The sequence below is a fragment of the Balaenoptera acutorostrata genome, chromosome 9 (genome assembly GCF_949987535.1).
Source record: "Balaenoptera acutorostrata chromosome 9, mBalAcu1.1, whole genome shotgun sequence".
Lineage (NCBI taxonomy): Eukaryota > Metazoa > Chordata > Mammalia > Artiodactyla > Balaenopteridae > Balaenoptera > Balaenoptera acutorostrata.
The window spans coordinates 48,625,642-48,651,833 of record NC_080072.1 but is presented as its reverse complement, the minus strand read 5'-3'; the positions used below and the strand labels follow the sequence as shown (position 1 = coordinate 48,651,833).

The following is a 26,192-nucleotide window of genomic DNA, read 5'->3' as shown; positions in this document are numbered from 1 at the left end:
CTATGATTCTAAAAAAACAGAACTGCTAATATACTTCATTTTTTCTTTCTCTATATCTTTGTAAAGTTCTTTCTATCTAGAATCCCCTGACTTCTTACCATGACTCCAACTTTAATATCTACTTTTACCCATTCATTTAGAGTCAGATCACATATTACCTTCACTTTAAGTGGTTTTTGTAACCCCCTAAAGGGAATAATAGCTCTCTTCTTAAAAACCTAATAGTACTACCACTATACTATATACTATATAAATACATGTTTTATATATTAAATATAATATATATTTATATACATTAATAAGTACAAATATGATATAAATATATAATATGTATTTTATAGAATATATATTTTATACAGTATATTTTTTATATATATATATTATATGTATACACACACACACACACACATCATATACTCATTCTCTGCCTGTGTTTTTGTTTTAAACTCTCCACTATGCTGTGGGCAACCTGTAGGAAGGGACTATGCCAGACTCATCCTTGTGTCCTCCACAGCACATAGTAGTTATTCAATAAATATTTGTTTGAATTATTAAGTATATATCAATCACTGAATTCTGAGTAAATGCCCAAGGTTCCTGGTTCATGAGCTTCCAAACATAATTCTTATTTATAAAAAAAACCTTCATTAAAGAGGGCTTCCAAAGCATATTCATATACGTAAGATAATTCAGAATTTAAGAATAACTAAATATATCAATAGTAAAATAAAGGTAAGAGCCTTAATATATTTAGGAAGAAAATATACAGTAGGAAAAAATTAGTTAGGTATCAGAATAATTACCAATAATTAGTTAGGTATCAGAAAATTTCAATTCTTTTACATAGAGTTTACAGGGTAAAGGTTAAAAGCTAATGACCAAAGCCTAAATAACAGTTTGTGAATTAGTGAACAAGGACCCTGTTCACACATAGGAAAGAGTGTTCTGAAGTTAGACCCTACAGTTCATTACAAGAGCATTTGTAAAGTGTGACTAAAAAGCAAAGTACACTGTAATTTGTGGTAAATTACTCAATGGGAGAGACTGTGTTTTATTCATCTTTGTACCCATATAGTGCCTGATGAATTAAAATCAAAAGACACTTGTTAAAATCAACATAGACGTTTAAATGACTGTTGTCCCATTTAAAATAAGCCACCCTGCAAGACTGACGCACTATAATAATAATTTCCTTCCGTCAAACAGCTTGCAATTGTTCCCCACTATCTATGGCAGGAAGTTAAAACTCTTTAGCCTGGGATTCAAGTGCCCTCACAATTTTCTTTCCTTTTCTAAACGGCTTATTTCCCACTTCTTTCCTTCAGGCATCTTATTCGTCAGTCAAATTGAACTTCCTGATTTCACACTTGCTTGCCTCTGTATTTCTCTGTTCATCTGGCAATTTCTTATGTCATTTATCATTTTCTTCCTTGCTTTGTATCTTATACATAGCTTGTTTTCCTTATTATATTGTAAGTTCCTCATGTCAGAGACTAGGTCCTATATGTCTTTAACTATATTTTATTACCTACCACAGGGCCTGGCACATGGTAGGCACCAAAAAAAAAAAATCTGTAGAAGGAATTACTGAATAATACCAGTAGAGCTCAAATCCGGAAACTACTTTTTGACAAGCCGTAAAAGAAAAATGCTTTGCTAATTTATGGCAGAGTTCTTAAATATAAGCAGGCATTAAAAATACTGGGGAAACTTGTTAAATATGCAAATTCTTGGTGTTAGTTGTTACCAGGGGACTTAATACCAAGGGGCAACTGTAACTATCTAATAAGGAATGAAGTCCTGAACCACTGTTGAGAATGAAAAGGGCAAAAAAGAAGAAAAGGATAAAGAGGATAACAGGCACACTCTTGGCAGTGGGAGTCATCATCAAACTCTTCCTCTGTAGTAAAGTCATTATTGGCTGTTTTTCCTTGCATCTGATCTTCGACTTTTTTTTTTAAATACCTGGTTTTTTGTTTTGTTTTGTTTTTTATAAATTTATTTATTTATTTATTTATTTTTGGCTGTGTTGGGTCTTCGTTGCTGCACACAGGCTTTCTCTAGTTGCAGCGAGCGGGGGCTACTCTTCGTTGCGGTGCGCAGGCTTCTCACTGCGGTGGCTTCTCTTGTTGCAGAGCACGGGCTCTAGGTGCGCAGGCTTCAGCAGTTGTGGTGCATGGATTCAGTAGTTGTGGCTCGCAGGCTTTAGAGTGCAGGCTCAGTAGTTGTGGCGCACGGGTTTAGTTGCTCCGCAGCATGTGGGATCTTCCCGGACCAGGGATCGAACCTGTGTCCCCTGCATTGGCAGGCGGATTCTCAACCACTGCGCCACCAGGGAAGTCCTGATCTTTGACTTTTTAAATCAGGATGACAATATCTGTTTAAGACCCATTCACTTAAATGTACATAGAGAAGCAATGATTATTTTTCTCAGAATACTTTTCAGATATGTACTGTATTTCAAAATGCACAATATATAGGTAAACCATAGAAACTTTTTATCCAATAAAGCTCTTTGAAAAGAATGTTACTACTTGTTCAGTATTGGAAGATCAGCTCTGGTTATAAAGCAGTAAGGCACTGAGAGAACTAACGTGTTCTCTTTAGATTATTTCAAACAGAGGATATGAATTACAGGAAGCAAGACTTCAAGTGGTTAAGAAGAAAAGAGTTTTGCCTTTCAGAAGTTTACAAAATGCCAGTATTCTAAACTTCATACACTGAACTCCTTAGGATAGTCTGATATAGTACACGCTATCTGTCACTTCTCTATCCATTTGGCAAAGACTACATAGAGACAAATGTTACAGAGGCTCAAAAATGGAGACTTCTGGAAAAATGACCAAAGCCAGAAATAAAGTTGTACTAATTAGAAAACAAATAATTAAATGGCCAAACCCGAATGTTGTGTGATGCTGAAAAGAGATAGATTTCTAAAGCATACCATCTGTTTTACAGTTTTTATTTTGCTGTACTGCAAATCTACTCAGTAGTTTTGCAATGATCTAGCTGCTAACTCATTTGTACAATTACTTTAGGCCAGAAATACTTATGGCACAGAATCATTTGAGAGTTCAACACATTCACAGAAGAGGGCAGATAAAAACCATTTTTGAGTGAAGACAATTTCTTTAGCCCTTAGAGAAAAAAAAATGTTATTCAAAAAAATGATTAGAAATTGCCAAAAGAAAATCAGAATGCTATCACTATAAATTTATGGTATCTAAACCTATCTAGGCCTTCAGGGTCACCATCAACCCCTCTGTTGGCCATTCTAATGAAAACTCATTCTCATCTCGACCCCTCGGCAGCATTTACCTGGGAGCTGACTGCTCCTGCTTTCTCAAACACTTTTCTCACTTAACTTCCTTGGTACCACCCTCCTGACTTTCCTTCTTCCTTATCAGCTATTCCTTTTCAGCCTCCACTGCTAGCTTCTCCTCTTCTAAATGTTGTAGTGTTTAAGGCAGGGTGCTGAGGCCTCTTGTCCTTTCTATCTGTATTTTCTTCCTAACTTATCTCTTCAGCCCAATGGCTTTACATGGCATCTATATACTCAGGATTCACAGATTTATATCTCCAGCTCATTCTTCTCGAGTTCTAGGCTCATACATTCAATGATCTATTTGAAATCTCCACTTGAATGCTACATAGGCATCTCAAATTTAGCATGTCTCATATGGAACTCTTGACTCACCATTCTTGCCCCAGAAAAAAAAAATCTATTTCTCCTACAGTCTTCCACATCTCAGTAAATGGCACTACCATCCAACCAGTTGTTAAAGCAAAATCTAAAAATCATCCTGATTCCTCCCTTATCCTTATCCCTTATCTGATCCATCACCAAGCCCTATCAAATATACCGAAAAAATATATTACATTTATTTCTCTTCAACTCTATTGCTACCACCCTGTCCAAGCCACCATCATCTCTCAACATTACTACTGCATTGTAAGCATATCATGTATCTTCAGTACCTAACACAGTGTCTAGCAAGTCATAGATGTAAAATAACTTTCTGCATAGATAAATATTACTTAGCAATATTCCTATGTCTCTAAGAGAATCTCCAATTTCCATTCTCAGACATTTTCTGACATACCTACAGACATTCATTTACTGAATCATCTACTCATTCAGCAATTATTTATTATTGTATTAACTGGTATTAGGTTTAACTGCATCTCAAAGATGACAGACATTTGTTTCCTGCTCATATAAAAACGTCTGGAGGTAGGCAGTCAAGGGCTGGCACAGCAGCTCTATATGCTAAGAGCCCTGGTTCCTTGCATCTTGTTGCTCTGCTATCCCGTTTATAAATTCCACTTTATGATCTAATATGGCTACTTAAACTCCACCCATCACAGCTGCATTTCAGTCACCAGGGAAGAAGATGAATGTGAGGAAGGCCATACCCCCTCCATTTAAGGACACTTCCCAGAAATTGCTCCTACCTCCACTTATATCTCATTGACCAGCACCATAACTAGCAATGATGGGGAAGAACTAGCAAGGAAGACTAGATAGCAATGTTACCAGCTAAAAGTCAGGATCCTCATTTCCATAGAAGAAAGAGAAAATAAATATTGAGAGGTAGTAGCATCCTCTTCCAAAGTTCCTGTTGTGACCAGATAATGTTCTGGGTACAGGGATACAAAGATCAGTAGGACATAGGGTCACTGCTCAAGGCGTTAGTCCAATGGGGGAAAGCAATATGTTAATGAATAATTACTCAAGATTTCAAGCCAGGCAACAGACACTGTTAGAAGACCTTGGCTTTTCTGAATCCCTGAAGATTCCTTGCATCCAAAGAGTTGAAAGAGAAGTAGATGGTTCCAGTGCTTTACATCACTAAATTATATAGACTGCTTCAATATTCCACAGCTTTAATAATGGACATTTCTCAGCTCTATTTTACTGGATTTGATACAAAAGAAAAGTTCATTTAAACCTCTATAAACATATATAAACAACTGTGGTAGTACTTTTAACAGTTTGAAAATACCCATTTCAGAAATGTGGCAACACTCAATAATTTTTTTAACTTGTCAGAAGATGAAACTAAATGACTGTTTTAAGAAGACTATATATAAACTACAAGGCCAGATGAGAAGAAATAAGCAATGACAGCATGCCAAAAAGAAAAAAAAGAAGTAATACTGTAACTTACTGTTAACCACTGGTTATCTAGTAGTTCCTTAGCTGTGATTCTATGAGCAGGATCTACTTTCATAAGTTGTTTCAAAACACTTTTAGCTGCAAATAAGGGAAAAATCCTGAAAGTCTGATTTATCTCAACTATAATTAGTACCACACATTTTCCAGTTTATTTAGGATTAGGTCTGTATAATATGAAGGAAACTTGTCAGTTATAAAATAAATATCATCAATACAAATGGCTAATATTAAATAAAGTTTAAGGCCTAAAGTGAGGTTTTATTGCCTGGATTACCTGGTTTATGGTCTATAGTAAAAATTAGCTAGATGATCAGCAAATTTCCTCTTCAATTTTTATTATGCATTTTCTGTTTTTGCTGAAAGTTTCAACTATAACAAGCACAGTGAAGATATCACTATTACCACAAGTAAATAGTGTATTTCTACAAGTAAATTTAATGACTAACCAGAGATCTAAAGTATCTGAATTACTGGCTGCCTTTCTTATATTATGTATACTTGCTTTAGTAAATAATAACAAATCTATACTTACCAGAATCACTTATGGAATCCCAGACTGAATCTTTAAAATGTAGTTCTCCCTTTCTTATTAACTCAAAAAGCTTCTCTTCTGAGCTTGCCATAAAGGGTGCTTCTCCACATAATCTACAACAAAGACAGTCATTTTGTTAAGATTTTTTTTTAAATAATCAGAATAAGGCTATTAAAAATTAAGTTTCCACAGGACTTGGAAGTAGTGGTGCTTCATATTTAGGTAAAGGAGAGAAAGAGGTGGGAACTTCTCTGGATGTAGAAATGGAAGCGAAGGGCTTTTGCAAGATCTGTGCTAGGCTCTTGTATACATTGGAACTTCCACATTTGCAAATGACCCAAAGCTCTTCCAGGTGGAGAAACACTAAGGGGTTAAAATACAGAAAGGTGTGTGAGTTTAAGTGCACAGTAATAGTGGTGGATAATAGAGGAGAAACACTTCAATGTGAGCAAAGGTAAGGTAACGCCTTAAGGTACATAATTCACATTGGACTTACAGAAAGATATACAGAGTTATCAGAGTCTAACAAGAGTTATCAGACTCTAATGACCATGTAAGAGTTTTATGCGTGGTAAAATGCTACACGAATGTTAGTGATAGTAAGAATAACCCTGGGGTCTACAGGCTCTGAGTCAAAACCAAAAATCCATTAAAATGGCCACAACCCTTCAAAAATGATACATAAAATGAAAAAAAATCTGAATGAGGAAAATCAGATGAATTTGACCCTTCAGTCTGGAAGGGTGAAAGCTGAGTACATGTAACGACCAACATCAGTAAAGCCATGTGTATACAGTAAACATGGGCTTATTTGTAAATTCTGTAGTCCAGGGACTATGAGTCTTCAGAGTCTTTTAAAGGAAGTACTGTGCTATACTTTACAAAGAGCATGGCAAGCCTATGCTTCAATAGGTGATCTAGTCCAAAACTACAAGAACATGCTTAAAAGTTGCAAACGTTAGCCATCACCTTTATCATCAACCCCAACATCTGAGGGCAACCCTGCAGACAACAACCAGATTTTCCCAATGACAACCAGAGAGAAGTTGGACCTGGACTCATCACAGAGGCCACTCTAACTCTGTATGTCTATTCTTCAACTCTCAGGATTATACTTTTCCACTTTATTATGGAAACAATAAAATGGCAGAATTCCATTACACTTCCCAAATGCTGGTCTATTATGTACATAAGTATAATGTACAATGATCTCCAGGTCTCTTAACAGATTTTTAATGATTTTTGTTTTTAGTCATATTTTTCTTAAAGTTCTTCAAAAATCTTTCCCATGAATATTTTTTGAATAAGTCTAAATTTGGTAAATATCTTACACGACAATGATTTTCTGGGGGGGGGGTGTGTGGGAGGGGAGAGCTGTATTCATCCTAGTAATTTATCAAACTAGGCTGGACAACACAGCTTTTCATTTACCAATAGGTTCTTGTGAAGCGATAAACATTTATTAAATTGTTTTGCAAACTCTCATTTTAATACTTTTTATTTCTCCAGCTCATTCTGACCCTCCTCTCTCTGATCTTACTTGCCTTACTACTGTTTAGTTTTAAAATGCAATTTAAAAAAGCCAAAAAAATGGTCTTATGGGCAATTACAATCTATTATATCAAGTACAGGCCAGCAAAAGCCCGGCTCATTGAGTCTGTTAACAACCAGTGATATGCACATTCACCAATTTCTTAGCTGCTCCCGCACTGCCTGACTAGTGTGCAACTATATAGCTCAAGGGCTACATTTTAAAAATTCCACTTTTTTCTGTCCTTTACAATTTTACTCACACAAAATGTATCTACTGGTTGGTCAATCAGCAGCATATGAAATTTTATGACAGCAATTTTCTGCACATCCAGAAAAGGGAATCCAAGACATGAAAAATGCCTTTTAAAGCCTTCTTATTATTTTGCTTCATAGGAATCAAAACAGCAAAAGATAGTGTCCATAAAGAGTATTTATGCTAATTTCACCTTGAGAAAGTATGTTATCATTGTCCAATTAAGTAGCCATGAAACAGGGGTAACTGATAAACAAGAAAATAACCCCCCTAGAGAAGATAATATGTTTGTGCCCTTGTTGAAGGAAATTATCTATAAGACCACTGGGCTCAGGCAGATTAATGAATAGGCACTGATTAGCTAAGTAAGAGTCTCCTGTAAAGAAAAAATATGTCATTATTATGATATGCAGTCATGCTCAGAAGCAGAAAAATTAAAATTACATCTTTAAGTAGGAGAAAAAAATTTAAGGTATGTAATACACTATCACTTCCCTTAACACCAAATTCAAACTAAGAAGGCAACAAATACCACATGAATGGTGTAATAATAGATCACATATATTATGTTTGACTTGTGTTGTCCAGAAAGTCATGAGAGTATAAAACACTAATTTTAAATACTTGTATTTTTAATTTAAAACTAAGGCTCAGAATTTTAATATGATTCTAATCAGCACAGAACAATGATCAAAAACTTTGTGAATACATTTATACTTTATGCAATCTAAGCAGTGATATGTCAGCTATCTGAGTTACAACTACGATCACAACATCCAATTTCTACTGCCTGTGTATTCCATTTCACAGGACTGTGAAAATGTAACTACTGTGATGTCAATATTTAGAAACGATCTGGAAGAGGTAGTGCACAGTGAAATCTTCAATATGACCATAAAACTAATGTTGCATCAACATAAAAATGTTCATATTCACCAACAGGCAGAACAGTAACCACTAACTTTTCAGAACATCTCTTAGACAATTCACTTTAATTCAATTTAACAAACATATATTGAGCACTGACTACATGTCTACTATTGTACCAGATACCAGGGATGCAAAGATGAATCATTGCTCTGTCCTTCATGGAACTTAGAGCAAGAAAAACAGGTACAATACATAATACAATAATTATATTCCATTATAATCTAGCTTTTAAAAGTGCAATGAGAACACAGAAAAGTGAACAATTTATTCTATCATATTTACACATGTGCAAACTTTCCTGATTAAATATTCTTATTATTTTGTTTTTCTTTCAACACTACTGTTTTACATGCATCTTTGTCTATTGCCTTAAATTCCAAAAAGTATACACATAATGAATGTAGTAACTCTGCTGGGGTAGAGTACGACTTAGGGAAATAGAAGTCTTTACTGTGTGAGCTGGACACACCCAGGAAAGAGGTTAGTAGAGAAGAAAAAAGAACATCTAGGCAGAATGAACTGCATGAGCAAAGACCCAGAAGCATGCAATACAGGGCGCCTGAGTCATAAGGAGTGGCCTAGAGTGGCCACCAGCACAGGGTAAGTGAATGGGAACACATATGCAGACCAAGATTAGAAAGGCACTCTGGAGCCAGGCCGTGGAAGCTTTGTGTCACGCCATGTGGGGATGCTCTGAGATTTTTCTACAGCAAGGGAGAATTACCAGAGGTTGTTAATCAGTAAAGTAGTACAATCAGATTTGTGATTCAGAAAGACAACTCTGACAACTGTGTGAAGGATGAACCCGAGGCAGGAGAACTGACAGAAAGACACTGTAATCTTCTAGAAAGTGATCGTAAGGAGAAATGATACAAGTGAAGAGAAGTGAAATAATAGGTGAGGACACTTCAAAGGAAAAATACAGGCCATGGGGTTTGACTGAATCTTGAGAGTGAGATAGAAGAGAGAGCAAGAAAGGCCAACGTTTTCAGTAGCATGAAGAGAAGTAGAAACAACAGAATACTCCCTGGACCCTGGGCTGAACATTTATCTGGTTACTGCCCGCTCCTCACACGTGCCCTGTCCATCAGGTGGCTCTAGTGCCAGGTCCCAGGACCTCCCTCTACCTGATGCTCTATAAGTGAATCTCTTGAGAAAATACAAAGAAGCTTTTGTTTTGTAGCAAAGGATCAGGGAGGTGCTGAGGCAAGTTTTTCATGTTGCTCAGATCATGCAGTGCATTGTAGCATTTATAGATCAATGAAAAGCAAAGCTGAAAGTTATAAATTGATTGTATTAAAAAAATACCTAATGGATGTACCTGACAACTAATAAGACACCTTTTAGAATGACTTCCCAACTGTTTCTTTAGTCGCTTTCTTAAAACTATATTGTTTAGTTTTAATTTAAAGTCTATGTAATTCTACTGTTAGGGATCATCCATTCATTTTAAGTTGTACATTTAGCAGGGTACTTACAAAATGTACATTATGACACCTATGCTCCAAATGTCACACTGCTGGCTATAGTCGTGGGCATTGATAACTTCAGGGGCTGCCGAACAAGCAGAAATAAAATAATATTAATAATACAATAAATGACTTTTAAATGCTTAAACACAAAGCATGAAAAATGTGCTGATGTGCTGTAATTTATTCCCCCACAGGGAAAAAGAGAACCAACAGCAGATGTTAAGTGAATAATGTACAGGCCTTAACAATTGACGTCGCTGTATCCTCACCCCTGTTATTTAGCTTCTAATGGAACAATGGCACACACTGTATAGCTAAATGCACAACTCTTCATCTCTTTCAAATTGTTAAGAAATGATTTTACAAAGATTGTGTAGTTATAGTAGAAGACAACAATATCTCAGTTCTTTGCCAAAAATAGAATTGAAAACATGCCTTAAGTAGATACAATTTAAAACAAGCCCAATATGTAGAAATCTAGATTTACAGAGAAACTAAGATAAACGGTTCTAAATCACTTCAGTAAAATAACAGTAGTAATAATAACATCATAGCACTCCTATGACAGTATGAATTATCTTCCACATTTTCTAAATGAGAAAACTAAGACAGAGAGCTCCTATAACATAACTTGATCAAAAAGCCAATTAGTCCCAGGGTGATGACTAGGATGCAGGCACTCCTGACTCCCCAACTCTGGGCTACTTACTTACAATGTGTCCACAATAGGGCTCCTTTAAACAATCTTCTCAAAGTAGAACTTTTTTTTACTTTGAGGTAGCACATTTTTTAATGATTAGATTTTTTATAATGGCTGGCTTTGTAAAAAGTCACATATGATATTCCAGGAATATGTCTACTATACTTCTACAGCTAGGTAGCACCACACAGGGCCGACTGTAAGTTATACGTGGATTCAACCCTGCGTCGTTCAACGGTCAACTGCGTGTATTTGAATAGAACTTTAAAATTTACAAAGTACTTTTGTATAGATGATGTTATTTGTACAAATTATGTTAAGAATCATGTGAGACAGGTATGTAGCCATGACTTACTTTGCCAGTGAGGAAATTAAGGTTCAGGTACACATATGAAGCGACTCACCTAAAGTGACACCGTTACACAGCGCCTCCCATGTAAAAGGTGTTTTTACTTTAGAAAACAGTTTCAATCACCCCCCCAACACAAACACAGCTTTTATAACTACTAAAAGCAAATGAAATTTCATTTCCTCTGCCTATTGTTAAAGGAACTAAAAAGCAACAACAAAGGAGTTAAAAGGTAAACAGAAGAAAGAGAACAGGCTCAACCAGAGATAATTAACAAACTGAGTAATTCTTCTCCAAATCACTGAAAATTAACTAATTAATATTTTCCTTAAGCAATTACTTGTATTCTTTAACTCTACTTAAACTTTCAAAGCATGCAATCATTAAAGCTCAAGTTGCTCTATGGCTGCATGTCTACGACAAGGGCAGATTCCGTGATCCGATTCCCTGACAGATCTCCATGTAGGTGCATCACACAGCAGGGGCCCGGAATTTGGAGCCCTCACTCCCTCTTTCGGAGCCACCTTAATTATCAGGGTCATTTCTACTTGCACTCTCATCGCAGCTCTCACAGGGAGGCAGAGGCCAGACTGGCTGGGCCAAGAAGCCATTTAGGAAGTCAGCAAAGCTCCACAAACCATCTGCCTTCTCTCTTGTTCTCTCACTTGTCTCACAGTACAGAAAACTAATAAGCAGGCATAAAACTCAGGGTGCTTGGATATATTTTCCCCATGTAACTACAGACCAGATGTCTTTTGCCAACAGGAGGATATGAACAGAATCTAAAGTAGCCTCTTCCCAAATAAGATAAAACAATTTAGAAACTTTATGCATCAAGTAGACAAAAAAACAATGAACTAGGTATACTGCTCAGCCATAAAAATGAATAAACTACTGATATAACAACATGGGTAAGTCTCAAAATCATTACATGGAACAGAAGAAGACAGACACAAAAGAATATATACTTACGATTCAATTTATATAAATTCTAGACAAGCAAAACTAAGCTAAGGTAACGGAAATCATCAGTGGTTGCTGGGGTCTGGGTGGGTGATCGACTGAGAGGGACACAAAGGAAATTTCTGGGCTGATGGAAATGTTCTATATATTCACTGGGGTGGTAATTGTACAAGTATATGTATTTGTCAAAACTCATTAAACTTTACACTTAAAATCTGTGCATTTTATTATATGTAAATTATGTTTCAATAAAGTATATTTTTAAGAAATCTACTAAAAGTACAAAAAGAATCTATCAAAGCCCTATGCTGGTGAGTGACTTTAATAACTCTCTTAGAAATCAACAGAGGAAGCAAGCAAGATTAAATAAAAAATATTGACTAGGTGGCCAAGATGGCAGAGCAGGAAGACCGTGAACTTCCACAGACACACCAAAATCACCACCACTTACAGAACAACTGTCTACAAGAATGACCTGAAAACCAGCAGAAAAGAATTTCCACAACTAAAGACATAAGTAGGAACTACAAGAAGATGGATAGGAGGGGCGCAGACACAGTAGAGTTAGGACCTACGCTCTCAGGTTGGCAAGCCACACACAGGAGGAATGTCACGGTCTTGAGGTCCTCCCCAGGGAGTGAGGGTTCTTGGTCCCACATCAGGCTCCCCAGCCCAGGGGGTCCTGCACCAGGAATACAAAGCCCCCAGAACGTCTCCCTCTGAAAACCAGCAGGGCTTATGTCTGGGAGAGCTGGAGCGCTACAGCAAACAAGAGACTCCACTCTTCAAGGGTGCACACAAAATCTCACCCACTCTGAATCCCAGCTCAGAGGCGGTACTTTGAAAATGGGTCAGACCCACTTACTGATCTTGGAAAACCTCCCAGAGAGGGAGGGAGCAACCAGGACTCCCCCTGCAGACTGGCAGCAGCCATTTGGGGGAGTTCATTGTAACACGTGGACACTGGTGCTGGTAAGCACCATTTTGGATGCCTCCCCCTAGCTTATTAGCACCAGGACCTGACCCACCTGCCAGCGGGCACACACCAGCCCCACACCCCCTGGTAGACAGCTGCCAAGACCTGGCCTGCCCACCAGCAGGCTTACACCAGCACTAAGCCCCCCATACCATTCAGACGCCATGTGGGAACCCAGCCTTGCCCACCAGCAGGCCAGCAGCAGCCCCATGCAGTTAACCCTGCAGTAAGCCTACCCCACCTTCTAGCAGGCCCAGAGCCACTGGACGTGACACAGCCTCAAAGCCAACCAGGCTGGGGGCCAGTCCCACCTACCAGTGTGCTCACAGTAGTCAGCCCCACCACAGCAGAAGGGTGCATGCAGCCCACATAGGAGTGGCCCCGAGAACATATAGCTCCAGTGACCAGAGGGGAGCATGCTGCTGGGCCCCACAGGACATATCCTATATAAGGCCACTTCTCCAAGATCAGAAAATGCAACCAACATACCTAATACATACAAATAGACACAGAGAATTGGGCAAAATGAAAAAAAAAAACCCCAAAAACTGCAAAAAGCACAAACACATGAAGTCTAAATAATATACTACTAAACAACCAGTGGGCCATTGAAGAAGTCAAAGAGGAAATCAAAAATACCTAAAGAGGAATAAAAATGGGAATACAATGATCTAAAATCTGTGGAACACAGCAAAAGTAGTTCTAAGAGGGAAGTTTATGGAGACACAAGCCTTACCTCAGGAAACAAGAAAAACCTCAAATAAACAATCTAGCCTTACCCCTAAAGGAACTAGAAAAAGAAGAACAAAACCCAAAATTAGTAGAAGGAAAGAAAAAATAAAGATCAGATCGGAAATAAAAGAAATAGTGACTAAAATGATATAGAAAAGAACAATGAAACTAAGAGCTAGTTCTTCAAAAAGGTAAAATTGATAAACCTTTAGCAAGACTCATCAAGAAAAAAGAAGACACAAATAAAATCAGAATGAAAGAGAAGTTACACCCAACACCACAGAAATACAAAGTATCCTAAGAGATTACTATGAACAATTATATAACAATAAAATGGACAATTTAGAAGGAACAGATAAATTCCTTGAAATGTACAATCTCCCAAGACTGAATCAGGAAGAAATAGAAAATATGAAGAGACCAATTACCAGTAACAAAATTGGATCAGTAATTTAAAAACTCCCAACAAACAAAAGTCCAAGACCAGATAGCTTCACAGGTAAATTCTATAAAACACTTAAGAAGAATTAACACCTATCCTTATCAAGCTATTCCAAAAAGTTGAAGAGGAAGGAGGATTTCTAAACTTATTCTACAAGGCCAGTGTCAGCCTTCTATCAAAACCGGTAAAGATACCACAAGAAAGAAAATTATAGGCCAATATCACTGATGAACACAGATGTAAAAAAAAACCTCAACAAAATCTTAGCAAACCAAATTCAATAATACATTAAAAGAATCATACACCATGAGTAAGTGGGATTTAGTCCAGGAACTCAAGGATGGTTCAGTATCTTCAAATGAATCAATGTGATACACCACATTAACAAATTGAAGGGTAAAAACCATATGATCATCCTAATAGATGCAAAAAAAAAAAAAAAGCTTTTGACAAAATTCAACATCCATTTATGACAAAAACTCTCCAGAAAGTTGGTATAGAGGGAACATACCTCAATATAATAAAGGCCAAAATGACAAACCCACAGTGAACATCATACTCAATGGTAAAAATCTGAAAGCATATCCTCTAAGGGCAGGAACAAGACAAGGATGTCCACTCTCACCACTTTTATTCAATATAGTATTGGAAGTTCTGGCCATGGCCATCAGATAAGAAAAAGAAATAAAAGGAATCCAAATTGGAAAGGAAGAATTAAAACCATCACTGTTTGCAGATGACATGACACTGTATACAGAAAATCCTAAAAATGCCAACAAAGAACTATTAGAATAAATGAATTCAGTAAAGTTGCAGGATACAGAATTAATATTTAGATATTTATTGCATTTCTACACACTAACAACAAACTATCAGAAAGAGAAATTAAGAAAACAATCCCACATATGGATCAATGGAACAGAATAGTGAGCCCAGAAATAAACCTACACACCTAAAGTCAATTCGTCTTTGACAAAGGAGGCAAGAATATACAATGGAAAGAAGACAGTCTCTTCAACAAGTGGTGGTGGGAAAGTTGGACAGCCACATGTAAATCAATGAAGTTAGAACACACCCTCACACCACACACAAAAATAAACTCAAAATGGCTCAAAGACTCCAATATAAGACATGACATCATAAAACTCCTAGAAGAGAACATAGGCAAGACATTCTCTAACATAAATCATACCAAACTGTTCTTAAGTCAGTCGGCCAAGGCAACAGAAATAAAAGCAAAAATAAACAAATGGGACCTGATCAAACTTACAAGCTTCTGTACAGCAAAGGAAACCATATACAAAATGAAAAGATAACCTACAGACTGGGAGAAAATATTTGCAAATGATGCGACCAACAAGGGCTTAATTTCCAAAATATACAAACAGCTCATACAACACAACAACAAAAAAACAAACAACCCAATCAAAAAATGGACAGAAGACCTAAATAGACATTTCTCCAAAGAAGAGAGACAGATGGCCAACAGGCACATGAAAAGATGCTCAACATCGTTGATTATTAGAGAAATGAAAATCAAAACTACAATGAGGTACCACCTCACACAGGTCAGAATGACCATGATTAAAAAGTCTACAAATAACAAATGCTGGAAGAGTCAGCTCTACCCACCACCAGAGCCTCACATCAAGCCTCTTAGATAGCCTCAACCACCAGAGGGCAGACAACAGAAGCAAGAAAAACTACAATCCTGCAGCCTGTGGACCAAAAACCACAGTTACAGAAAGATAGAGAAGATGAAAAGGCAGAGGGCTATGTACCAGATGAAGGAACAAGAAAAAACCCCAGAAAAACAACTAAATGAAGTGGAGATAGGCAACCTTCCAGAAAAAGAATTCAGAATCATGATAGTGAAGATGATCCAGGACCTCGGAATAAGAAAGGAGGCAAAGATTGAGAAGATGCAAGAAATGATTAACAAAGACCTAGAAGAATTAAAGAACAAACAAACAGACATGACCAATACAATAACTGAAATGAAAACTACACTAGAAGGAATCAATAGCAGAATAACTGAGGCAGAAGAACGGATAAGTGACCTGGAAGACAGAATGGTGGAATTCACTGCTGCGGAACAGACTAAAGAAAAAAGAATGAAAAGAAATGAAGACAGCCTAAGAGACCTCTGGGACAACATGAAACGCAACAACATTCGCATTATAGGGGTCCCAGAAGGAGAAGAGAGAGAGAAAGGACCCGAGAAAATATTTGAAGAGATTATAGTCAAAAACTTCCCTAACATGGGAAAGGAAATAGCCACCCAAGTCCAGGAAGCACAGAGAGTCCCATACAGAATAAACCCAAGGAGAAACATGCCGAGACACATAGTAATCAAAGTGGCAAAAATTAAAGACAAAGAAAAATTACTGAAAGCAGCAAGGGAAAAACGACAAATAACATACAAGGGAACTCCCATAAGGTTAACAGCTGATTTCTCAGCAGAAACTCTGCAAGCCAGAAGGGAGTGGCATGATATACTTAAAGTGATGAAAGGGAAGAACCTACAACCAAGATTACTCTACCCAGCAAGGATCTCATTTAGATTTGATGGAGAAATCAAAAGCTTTACAGACAAGCAAAAGCTAAGAGAATTCAGCACCACCAAACCAGCTCTACAACAAATGCTAAAGGAACTTCTCTAAGTGGGAAACACAAGAGAAGAAAAGGACCTACAAAAACAAACCCAAAACAATTAAGAAAATGGTCATAGGAACATACATATCGATAATTACCTTAAACGTGAATGGATTAAATGCCCCAACCAAAAGACATAGACTGGCTGAATGGATACAAAAACAAGACCCATATATATGCTGTCTACAAGAGACCCACTTCAGACCTAGGGACACACACAGACTGAAAGTGAGGGGATGGAAAAAGATATTCCATGCAAATGGAAATCAAAAGAAAGCTGGAGTAGCTATACTCATATCAGATAAAATAGACTTTAAAATAAAGAATGTTACAAGAGACAAGGAAGGACACTACATAATGATCCAGGGATCAATCCAAGAAGATATAACAATTATAAATATATATGCACCCAACATAGGAGCACCTCAATACATAAGGCAACTGCTAACAGCTATAAAAGAAGAAATCGACAGTAACACAATAATAGTGGGGGACTTTAACACCTCACTTACACCAATGGACAGATCATCCAAAATGAAAATAAATAAGGAAACAGAAGCTTTAAATGACACAATAGACCAGATAGATTTAATTGATATATATAGGACATTCCATCCAAAAACAGCAGATTACACGTTCTTCTCAAGTGCGCATGGAACATTCTCCAGGATAGATCACATCTTGGGTCACAAATCAAGCCTCAGTAAATTTAAGAAAATTGAAATCATATCAAGCATCTTTTCTGACCACAACGCTATGAGATTAGAAATGAATTACGGGGAAAAAAACGTAAAAAAGACAAACACATGGAGGCTAAACAATACGTTACTAAATAACCAAGAGATCACTGAAGAAATCAAACAGGAAATAAAAAAATACCTAGAGACAAATGACAATGAAAACACGACGACCCAAAACCTATGGGATGCAGCAAAAGCGGTTCTAAGAGGGAAGTTTATAGCTATACAAGCCTACCTAAAGAAACAAAAAAAATCTCAAGTAAACAATCTAACCTTACACCTAAAGAAACTAGAGAAAGAAGAACAAACAAAACCCAAAGTTAGCAGAAGGAAAGAAATCATAAAGATCAGAGCAGAAATAAATGAAATAGAAACAAAGAAAACAATAGCAAAGATCAATAAAACTAAAAGTTGGTTCTTTGAGAAGATAAACAAAATTGATAAGCCATTAGCCAGACTCATCAAGAAAAAGAGGGAGAGGACTCAAATCAATAAAATCAGAAATGAAAAAGGAGAAGTTACAACAGACACTGCAGAAATACAAAACATCCTAAGAGACTACTACAAGCAACTTTATGCCAATAAAATGGACAACCTGGAAGAAATGGACAAATTCTTAGAAAGGTATAACCTTCCAAGACTGAATCAGGAAGAAACAGAAAATATGAACAGACCAATCACAAGGAATGAAATTGAAACTGTGATTAAAAATCTTCCAACAAACAAAAGTCCAGGACCAGATGGCTTCACAGGTGAATTCTATCAAACATTTAGAGAAGAGCTAACACCCATCCTTCTCAAACTCTTCCAAAAAATTGCAGAGGAAGGAACACTCTCAAACTCATTCTATGAGGCCACCATCACCCTGATACCAAAACCAGACAAAGACACTACAAAAAAAGAAAATTACAGACCAATATCACTGATGAATATAGATGCAAAAATCCTCAACAAAATACTAGCAAACAGAATCCAACAACACATTAAAAGGATCATACACCATGATCAAGTGGGATTTATCCCAGGGATGCAAGGATTCTTCAATATACGCAAATCAATCAATGTGATACACCATATTAACAAACTGAAGTATAAAAACCATATGATCATCTCAATAGATGCAGAAAAAGCTTTTGACAAAATTCAACACCCATTTATGACAAAAACTCTCCAGAAAGTGGGCATAGAGGGAACCTACCTCAACATAATAAAGGCCATATATGACAAACCCACAGCAAACATCATTCTCAATGGTGAAAAACTGAAAGCATTTCCTCTAAGATCAGGAACGAGACAAGGATGTCCACTCTCACCACTATTATTCAACATAGTTCTGGAAGTCCTAGCCACGGCAATCAGAGAAGAAAAAGAAATAAAAGGAATACAAATTGGAAAAGAAGAAGTAAAACTGTCACTGTTTGCGGATGACATGATACTATACATAGAGAATCCTAAAACTGCCACCAGAAAACTGCTAGAGCTAATTAATGAATATGGTAAAGTTGAAGGCTACAAAATTAATGCACAGAAATCTCTTGCATTCCTATACACTAATGATGAAAAATCTGAAAGAGAAATTATGGAAACACTCCCATTTACCATTGCAACAAAAAGAATAAAATACCTAGGAATAAACCTACCTAGGGAGACAAAAGACCTGTATGCAGAAAACTATAAGACACTGATGAAAGAAATTAAAGATGATACCAACAGATGGAGAGATATACCATGTTCTTGGATTGGAAGAATCAACATTGTGAAAATGAGTATACTACCCAAAGCAATCTACAGATTCAATGCAATCCCTATCAAATTACCAATGGCATTTTTTACGGAGCTAGAACAAATCATCTTAAAATTTGTATGGAGACACAAAAGACCCCGAATAGCCAAAGCAGTCTTGAGGCAAAAAAATGGAGCTGGAGGAATCAGACTCCCTGACTTCAGACTATACTACAAAGCTACAGTAATCAAGACAATATGGTACTGGCACAAAAACAGAAACATAGATCAATGGAACAAGATAGAAAGCCCAGAGATTAACCCATGCACCTATGGTCAACTAATCTATGACAAAGGAGGCAAAGATATACAATGGAGAAAAGACAGTCTCTTCAATAAGTGGTGCTGGGAAAACTGGACAGCTACATGTAAAAGAATGAAATTAGAATACTCCCTAACACCATACACAAAAATAAACTCAAAATGGATTAGAGACCTAAATATAAGACTGGACACTATAAAACTTTTAGAGGAAAACATAGGAAGAACACTCTTTGACATAAATCACAGCAAGATCTTTTTTGATCCACCTCCTAGAGTAATGGAAATAAAAACAAAAATAAACAAGTGGGACCTAATGAAACTTCAAAGCTTTTGCACAGCAAAGGAAACCACAAACAAGATGAAAAGACAACCCTCAGAATGGGAGAAAATATTTGCAAATGAATCAACGGACAAAGGATTAATCTCCAAAATATATAAACAGCTCATTCAGCTCAATATCAAAGAAACAAACACCCCAATCCAAAAATGGGCAGAAGACCTAAATAGACATTTCTCCAAAGAAGACATACAGACGGCCACGAAGCACATGAAAAGATGCTCAACATCACTAATTATTAGAGAAATGCAAATCAAAACTACAATGAGGTATCACCTCACTCCTGTTAGAATGGGCATCATCAGAAAATCTACAAACAACAAATGCTGGAGAGGGTGTGGAGAAAAGGGAACCCTCTTGCACTGTTGGTGGGAATGTAAATTGATACAGCCACTATGGAGAACAATATGGAGGTTCCTTAAAAAACTAAAAATAGAATTACCATATGACCCAGCAATCCCACTACTGGGCATATACCCAGAGAAAACCGTAATTCAAAAAGACACATGCACCCAAATGTTCATTGCAGCACTATTTACAATAGCCAGGTCATGGAAGCAACCTAAATGCCCATCAACAGACGAATGGATAAAGAAGTTGTGGTACATATATACAATGGAATATTACTCAGCCATAAAAAGGAATGAAATTGAGTCATTTGTTGAGACGTGGATGGATCTAGAGACTGTCATACAGAGTGAAGTAAGTCAGAAAGAGAAAAACAAATATCGTATATTAATGCATGTATGTGGAACCTAGAAAAATGGTACAGATGAGCCAGTTTGCAGGGCAGAAGTTGAGACACAGATGTAGAGAATGGACATATGGACACCAAGGGGGGAAAACTGCGGTGAGGTGGGGATGGTGGTGTGCTGAATTGGGCGATTGGGATTGACATGTATACACTGATGTGTATAAAACTGATGCCTAATAAGAACCTGCAGTATAAAAAAACAAACAAAACAACTAATACTAAACTTTCATTGGGTAATTTGTATGGAAATATGTTAATATAAATGTTTCAGACATTACATGAAATTTCTAAAAATCTTATATTTGTATTTGTATGGAAATATGTATGGAAATATGTTAATATAAATGTTTCAGACATTACATGAAATTTCTAAAAATCTTATATTTGTATTTGTATGGAAATATGTATGGAAATATGTTAATATAAATGTTTCAGACATTACATGAAATTTCTAAAAATCTTATATTTGTATTTGTATGGAAATATGTATGGAAATATGTTAATATAAATGTTTCAGACATTACAGGAAACTTCTAAAAATCTTATATGTCCTGGTATAATGTTATAAGTAATAATCCTAGTTATTACTAGTTATTAAAATGTATATCTCAGAAATAACTACTTTTCTTGTCAACTGCATTATTATGAACTTTCATCAAATCTTTAACCATGGTCATTTTTAAGTCTTTTGTCATTTACAGACAGTTCTGGGTGTACTCTGATGATTTTGCAAATATGTTCCTATAAAAGGGTTTCATCTTCAAGAAATTCATGGAAAAGACTCTGACAAGTACAGGTTTCTGGTAACTGACTGTACTGCTGAACTGAATGAATAAGCATTTTCAGAACTCTAATGAAAAACTGATGAACTCATAAAAGTGCTAACAAAAGATCAAGATAAAAAAAAAATTAATTACATGGGACTGAGTGAACTGATGAGGATGAGTATAATTTTTGTGACTATCTGTCTGAATTAAAAAAAAAATCCCACAAGGACTCAGAGGCAAAGAATATACAAATGAATTTTCACTGCAAAGTAAAGGAGCTGTTACAGTGGAGGATTACTGGACTGAATGTCAATATTATGACATAGTAGGAGTGTGTTTCATGTTTGGTAATTGCAATCATTGTTGCTTTTGTTGTGGTCATCCATGTACAATGCTTGGTGTCAGTCTATTTATCTCTTGTAAAAATAAAATACAGTGTGTGTGTGTGGACAAAAAAAAAAAAAAAAAAGACACATGCACCCCAGTGTTCATTGCAGCACTATTTACAATAGCCAGGACATGGAAGCAACCTAAATGCCCATCGATAGACGATGGATAAAAAAGATGTGGTACATATATACAATGGAATATTAGCCATAAAATGGAACGAAATTGGGTCATTTGTAGAGACGTGGATGGATCTAGAGACTGTCATACAGAGTGAAGTAAGTCAGAAAGAGAAAAACATATATTGTATATTAACGCATATATGTGGAACCTAGAAAAATGGTACAGATTAACCGGTTTGCAGGGCAGAAATTGAGACACAGATATAGAGAATGTATGGACACCAAGGGGGTAAAGTGGCATAGGGGAGGGGGGTGGTGGTGGGATGAATTGGGCGATTGTGATTGACATGTATACACTGATGTGTATAAAATGGATAACTAATAAGAACCTGCAGTATAAAAAAATAAATAAAATAAAATTTAAAACTTCAAAAAAAAAAAAAAATGCTGGAGAGGGTGTGGAGAAAAAGGAACCCTCCTACACTGTTAATGGGAATGTAAATTGGTGCAGCCACTATGGAAAACAGTATGTAGGTTTCTCAAAAAACTAAAAATAGAGCTGCCATATGATCCAGCAATCCTACTGCCAGGCATATATCTGGACAAAACTCTAATTCAAAAGGCTACATGCACCCCTATGTTCATACTAGCACTATTCACAACAGCAAAGACATGGAAACAACCTAAATGTCCATTGACAGATGAATGCATAAAGAAGATGTGATACATATATACAATGGAATACTACGCAGCAGTAAAAAAAAAGAATGAAATAATGCCATTTGCAGCAATATGGACGGGCTTAGAGACTATCATACTAAGTGAAGTAAGTGAGAAAGAGAAAGACAAATACCATATGATATCACCTATATGTGGAATCTAAAATATGACACAAATGAACCTATCTACAAAACAGAAACAGACTCACAGACATAGAGAAGAGACTTGTGGTTTCCAAGAGGGAAGGGGAGCAGGGGAGGGGTGGATTGGGAGTTTGGGGTTAGCAGATGCAAACTATTATACATAGAATGAATAAACAACAAGGTCCTACTGCATAGCACAGGGAACTATATTCAATATCTTGTGATAAACTATAAAGGAAACAATATAAAAAAGAATGTATACATATGTATAACTGAATCACTTTGCTGTACAGCAGAAATTAACACAACATTGTAAATCAACTATACGTCAATTAAAAAAAAAAAGACAACAATCCCATTTACAATTGCATCAAAAAGAATAAAATACCTAGGAATAAATCTAACTAAGGAGGTAAAAGACCTGTGCTCAGAAAACTACAAGACAATGATGAAAGAAATTGAAGATGACACAAATGGAAAGATATACCATGCTCATGGACTGGAAGAATTAATATTATTTAAATGACCATACTGCCCAAGGCAATCTAGAGATTCAGTGCAATTCCTACCAAAATAACAATGGTATTTTTCACAGACTAGAACAAATAATTCTAAAATTTGTATGGAAACACTAAAGACCCTCCTGAATACCCAAAATAATATTGAGAAAGAACAGAGCTAGAGATATCATGCTGCTCAATTTCAAACTATAATACAAAGTGACAGTAATCAAAACAGTATGGTACTGGCACAAAAACAGACACATAGATCAATGGAGCACAATAGAGAGCCAGAAATGAACCCACACTTATATGGTCAATTAATCTATGACAAAGGAGGCGAGAATATACAATGGAGAAATGACAGCCTCTTCAATAAATGATGTTGGGAAAACTGGACAGCTACATGCAAAAGACTCAAAATGGACTAGTTTCTCATACCATATACAATTTAAATAATCTCAAAATTGATAAAAGACTTAAATGTAAGACCTGAAACCATAAACCCCCTAGAAAAAACATAGGCAGTATGCTCTTTGACACAGGTCTTAGCAATATTTTTTGGATGTGTCTCCTCAGGCAAGGGAAATAAAAGCAAAAATAAACAAATGGGACTACAACAAATTAAAAAGCTTTTGCACAGAGAAGGAAACTATCAACAAAGTGAAAAGGCCACCTGCTAAATGGGAAAAGATATTTGCAAATGATATATCTGATAACGGTTAATAACCAAAATATACCAAGAATCATACAACTCAACATCAAAAAACCAAACAACCCAATTTAAAAATGGGCAGAGGACCTGAATAGACATTTTCCAAAGAAGATATACAGAGGGCCAACAGGCACGTGAAAAGGTGCTCAACATCTCTAACCGTCAGGGAAATGCAAATTAAAGCTACAATGAGATACCACCTCCCACCTGTCAGAATGCCTACCACCAAAAAGACAACAAGTAGCAGGTGTTGGTGAGGATGTGGAGAAAAGGGAACCCTCATGCACTGGTTGGTAGGAATGGAAATTGGTGCAGCCACTCTGGAAGATAGTATGAAGATTCTTCAAACAGTTAAAAATAAAACTGCCATATGATCCAGCAATTCCACTTCTGGGTATTTTTCTGGAAAAAAACCCCAAAAAACAAAAATACGAATTTGAAAAGATGTCTGCACCCCTATGTTCAATGCAGCATTATTTACAATAGCCAAGATATGGAAGCAACCTAAGTGCCCATTGATAGACGAATGGATAAAGAAGATGTGGTTTACATATACAATAGAATACTACTCAGCCATAAAAAATTCAGTCTTGCCATTTGCAACAACATGGATGGTTCTTGAGGTTATTATGCCAAGTGAAATAAGCTAGAAAGAGAAAGACAAATACTGTATGATTTCACTTATATGTGGAATCTAAAAAACAAAACAAACAAACAACATAATACAAAATGGACACAGGTTCATAGATATAGAGAACAAATGGGTGGTTGCCAGGGGAGTGGGGGGGGTTAAATTTTCTAGGTGGTTGGGATGTGTTTGATGCTCATGTGAATGTGTGTTAATTTATCTAGCCTTTTGGTTTTTCTGTCTGGCTTTCTTCATTATACTAGGTAATTGTGACTTAAAGGTTTTCAACTTTTAGGAATTTTCTCTGTGATTGAACACAGGACTCATTTTTGCAAATGTTACACTGGATATTTTGAAATTTTCTGAAAAACATAAATTATCAAAATGATTCAAGAAGATGTGAAAAACTTGAATAACCTAATATAAATTGATAATAGAAACTTTATTCCCCAAAGGGTATCAGGACCAAAAAATTTTAAGGGGAAATTTCATCAAATAATTAATGAATAGGTAATTTCTATTGCTTAAGTGGTTCATGAGCATACAAAAAGAGAAAATATTTTATTTTTAAAATGAGGATATTATAATCCTAACATCAAAAAAGACAAGGGCAGCTGAAAGAAAGAAAGCTACACTCAAAGTTCCTAAATAAAGTGGTGACAAATTGAATATGGCAGTACATTAAACCAAGTGGGGTTTAATCCAAAAGTACAAGGATGGTTCAACATTTTAAAAATCTATTAATGTAATTATTTCATCAATAAATTTAAAGAGAAAAAATATATGATCATCTCAATAGGTATAGATTTGAATAGACATTTCATCAGAGAAGATATATGAATGACTAATAAGTACATGAAAAGATACTCAACATCATTGGTCATTAAGGTAATGCAAATTAAAAATCACAATGAGATACTACTTCATAACCACTAGAATGGCTATAATTAAAAAGATAGATAGGGCTTCCCTGGTGGCGCAGTGGTTGAGAATCTGCCTGCTAATGCAGGGGACACAGGTTCGAGCCCTGGTCTGGGAAGATCCCACATGCCACGGAGCAGCTGGGCCCGTGAGCCACAACTACTGAGCCTGCGCGTCTGGAGCCTGTGCCCCGCAACGGGAGGGGCCGCGATAGTGAGAGGCCCGCGCACCGCGATGAAGAGCGGTCCCTGCACCGCGATGAAGAGTGGCCCCCACTTGCCGTAACTAGAGAAAGCCCTCGCACGAACCGAAGACCCAACACAGCCAAAAATAAAGAAATAAATAAAGTAGCTATAAAATTAAAAAAAAAAAAAAAAAAAAAAAAAGATGGGTAGAGGGAAAAGATTTAAAAAAAAAAACCCATCTAAAAAAAAAAAAAAAAGATAGATAATATAAAGAGTTAGCAAGGATGTGAAGAAACTGGAACTCTCATACATTGCTAGTGCAAAGGTAAAATATTAGAGTCACTTTGGAAAATTGTTTGGCAGTTTCTTACAAAGTATAAACATAAATACATGACCCAGCAATTTCACTCCTCGGTAGCTACCCAAGGAAAATGAAACCACATGTCCACATAAAAACTTGTACACGAGGGACTTCCCTAGTGGCGCAGTGGTTAAGAATCCGCCTGCCAAT

At 36.4% G+C, this 26,192-nt stretch overlaps 1 protein-coding gene across 5 annotated transcripts in view; it reads right to left on the bottom strand.

The window, feature by feature from the left end:
* Positions 1-26,192, bottom strand: part of STK33 (serine/threonine kinase 33) — an 85,060-nt gene that overhangs the window by 39,976 nt on the left and 18,892 nt on the right. For all 5 annotated transcript variants that reach the window (XM_007172809.2, XM_007172811.2, XM_007172810.2 and 2 more), the window contains 3 exons: positions 9,906-9,981; positions 5,712-5,824; positions 5,172-5,257 (listed from right to left, as the gene is read on the bottom strand). In XM_007172809.2, the coding sequence (XP_007172871.1) occupies positions 5,172-5,257; positions 5,712-5,824; positions 9,906-9,981 (275 nt within the window). The remainder of the gene's footprint in view (positions 1-5,171; positions 5,258-5,711; positions 5,825-9,905; positions 9,982-26,192) is intronic.